Source organism: Dipodomys spectabilis, unplaced genomic scaffold (assembly GCF_019054845.1).
Source record: "Dipodomys spectabilis isolate Male_0828 unplaced genomic scaffold, ASM1905484v1 ptg000411l, whole genome shotgun sequence".
In the NCBI taxonomy this organism is placed as follows: Eukaryota; Metazoa; Chordata; class Mammalia; order Rodentia; family Heteromyidae; genus Dipodomys; species Dipodomys spectabilis.
Genome location: NW_024871088.1, coordinates 1,242,561 through 1,245,195, shown reverse-complemented (window position 1 = coordinate 1,245,195; position 2,635 = coordinate 1,242,561). Strand labels below are relative to the sequence as shown.

Here is a 2,635-nt window from a genome sequence, read left to right as displayed (position 1 = left end):
AAAAGCTTCAGTCAGATAGGATATTAAGTTTTTATTCCATTAGCAACTGAAGGTATCACTATGCCAAAGCTCACTGGAACTCACAATTCAGTTCAATGACTACTTGTTGGGAACTTGTTATGTGTTAGATGCTGAAGTGCAAATGATAAATCATACTTCTCACCTTCAAGGGGTCTTCACGCTGCTCAGAGAGGCACGCAAACCAGTTCAGCACTTAATGCTATACAAGTACATATGGGAGACCAGGGGAACATCATTCAGCCTGCTGCGTCAGGAAGAGGCAGTCTGCATGCACTTTTAACAGCAAATGGCCCTTTTGCTGAGATTTGAAGGATGAGGAGGGAGTTGACCCCTTACTCCCAGTGGGAGTAAGGCAGCTCTTGTAATGCCCTACTGAGGATGAAGGTGTGAGTGGAGTTTGGTGAGGGCAGGCCTCAGGCCCCAGCACTACTTGCTGAGCTAGTACCGGTTTCTTTTTGCATTGTTGGATCTCAAATTAGATCTACATTATTTTCTGGTGGTGCAAGAATGTAGCTTCTGAAATGATGGCTTTCCACCTCTTTACACAATTTGTATGTGTGAGATTCTTATCATTTAGGCATCCTGGCTCTTTGGTCAGAGAAGTTGTGTTTGGATCATCTCATACTTTTGGTTTGTGTCTGACATTGCTCCAGAGGATGAGTGGAATTGTCCGTGAGGAAACAGAACAACCACAAAAGTTTCAGTACTGCCAGCCTCAGGGGCAGACAGTTCCACATCTACTTATAGCCATGGAAACCCCTCAGATGGCAATTTGGAGCCACCATCTGTGCTGTGGGACGACTGCAGGTTGTTAAAAATGAACTGGCTAGTCCTGTTAGGCCAGGCCTTCCACTCCAACCTGAGCTGGGATGCTGCCTCATTGGTTGTGGCTTGCCAAGAGTCTCCTGAGGGCACCCTTGACTTCCTTGTTTCTCAGACTGTAGATCATAGGGTAGAGCATAGGAGTTACGTTGGTGTAGATTAAGGACACAATTTTATCCTGTTCTGGGGTGTAGCAGGACTTGGGGCGTATGTAAATGAATATTGCACAGCCATAATGCAGAACAGAGACAAGAAGATGGCCAGCACAGGTGGAAAAGGCCTTGCTCCTGCCCTCTGCAGAGCGGATTTTGAGGATAGCAGTGATAATGAATCCATAGGAAAAGAGGATCAGCAAAAAGGGAATCAACAGGATGAGCATGCAAACAAGGAAAACGGCAATCTCATTGGCCCGCGTGTCTGAGCAGGCCAAATACAGCACAGCAGGGATGTCACAGAAGAAGTGGTTTATCACATGGGACTGACAAAAGGGCAAGAGGAATATCAGTGTGGTGAGGGTGAGGGACAATGCAAAGCCACTGACACAGGCCACACCCAACATCTGCAGGCAGAAGATCCTGGTGATGAGGAGGGTGTAGCGCAGAGGGTTGCAGATGGCCACGAAGCGGTCGTAGGCCATTGCAGTTAGGAGGAAACACTCTGCCCCACCCAAGGCAATGAAGAGATGCATTTGCAGGGCACAGCCCACAAACGGCATCTTCTGGTTCCTGGACAGAAAATTAGCCAACATGTTGGGGACAATGACTAATATGTAACAAATTTCAATGATGGACAGGTTCCGGAGGAAGAAATACATGGGAGTCTGGAGGCAGCTGTCAATGAGGGTGATGAGCACAATCGTCGTGTGCCCCGCTAGAGTGATGAGATGCATGACTAGAAAGAGTCCAAAAAAGAAGATCTGTAGCTCTGCCAGGTCCCCAAAACCCAAGATAATAAACTCAAAGCTTAAGGTGCCGTTTCTTATCCAAGGGCCCATCCTATATTTTCTTTTAAGAGCTCCTGAGCAGAAAAGACCTTTTTCTGGGTCATGTTTCTCTTCTCCCATCAGTGCTGCAGAGTATAGGGATTGTTTTTCTTGTATTGGCCCTAAACCTTGAAACCACTGAAAAAACACAAAAAATAAAAAGAAGTGAAATTCATATTCCTTCCCCCACACTCTCCAGAGAGAGTCATTCTTAACACATTTGGCCTGATGGGGCAGGAAAATCGTAAATCTGAGGCCAGTCTTTACTACATAGTGAGTTCCAGTCCATCCTTTGCTACAGAGAGACTCTGTCTCAAAACACACACACACACACACACACACACACACACACACATTAAAATACATCACACATATTCACACATTAAAATATTAAATGGGATCATAGCATACAAGCTGATCACCCTAATTGTAGTAATGTGTCCCTTAATCATATGTCTGGGAGAGATTTTCAGTCAGCTCATATAAGTTTATTTTATTCTTTTTCACTGCAGTTTTGTTTAGTATGGACACATTACAATTTAATTAATTATAATTTATTAATATTAGTAACACAAAATGGCAATATGTAAATAAAACATAGTAAAAATAAATTCAATTTCTTGTTACTTTGATGTTTCAGTGGTTTGCCATTTTCTTTTATTATGCTCCATGCTACAGAAGTACATGTCAGGGTAGAGCACAGAGCAGTAATCAAGCTGGAAGGCTGCTAGAGTGTCCTCTCCTGTTCTTTTTTCATGTCCCCACACACCTGTACAGAAGAGGTGTAGCGTTACCTGAGAAGGCTAGATC

General features: G+C 44.1%; 1 protein-coding gene across 1 annotated transcript; it reads right to left on the bottom strand.

The window, feature by feature from the left end:
* Positions 1–898: 898 nt before the first annotated feature.
* Positions 899–1,837, bottom strand: LOC122097041 (olfactory receptor 10Q1-like). Its single transcript, XM_042667518.1, has one exon. It carries the CDS (start codon positions 1,835–1,837, stop codon positions 899–901), a length of 939 nt encoding a protein of 312 aa, XP_042523452.1.
* Positions 1,838–2,635: the final 798 nt, after the last annotated feature.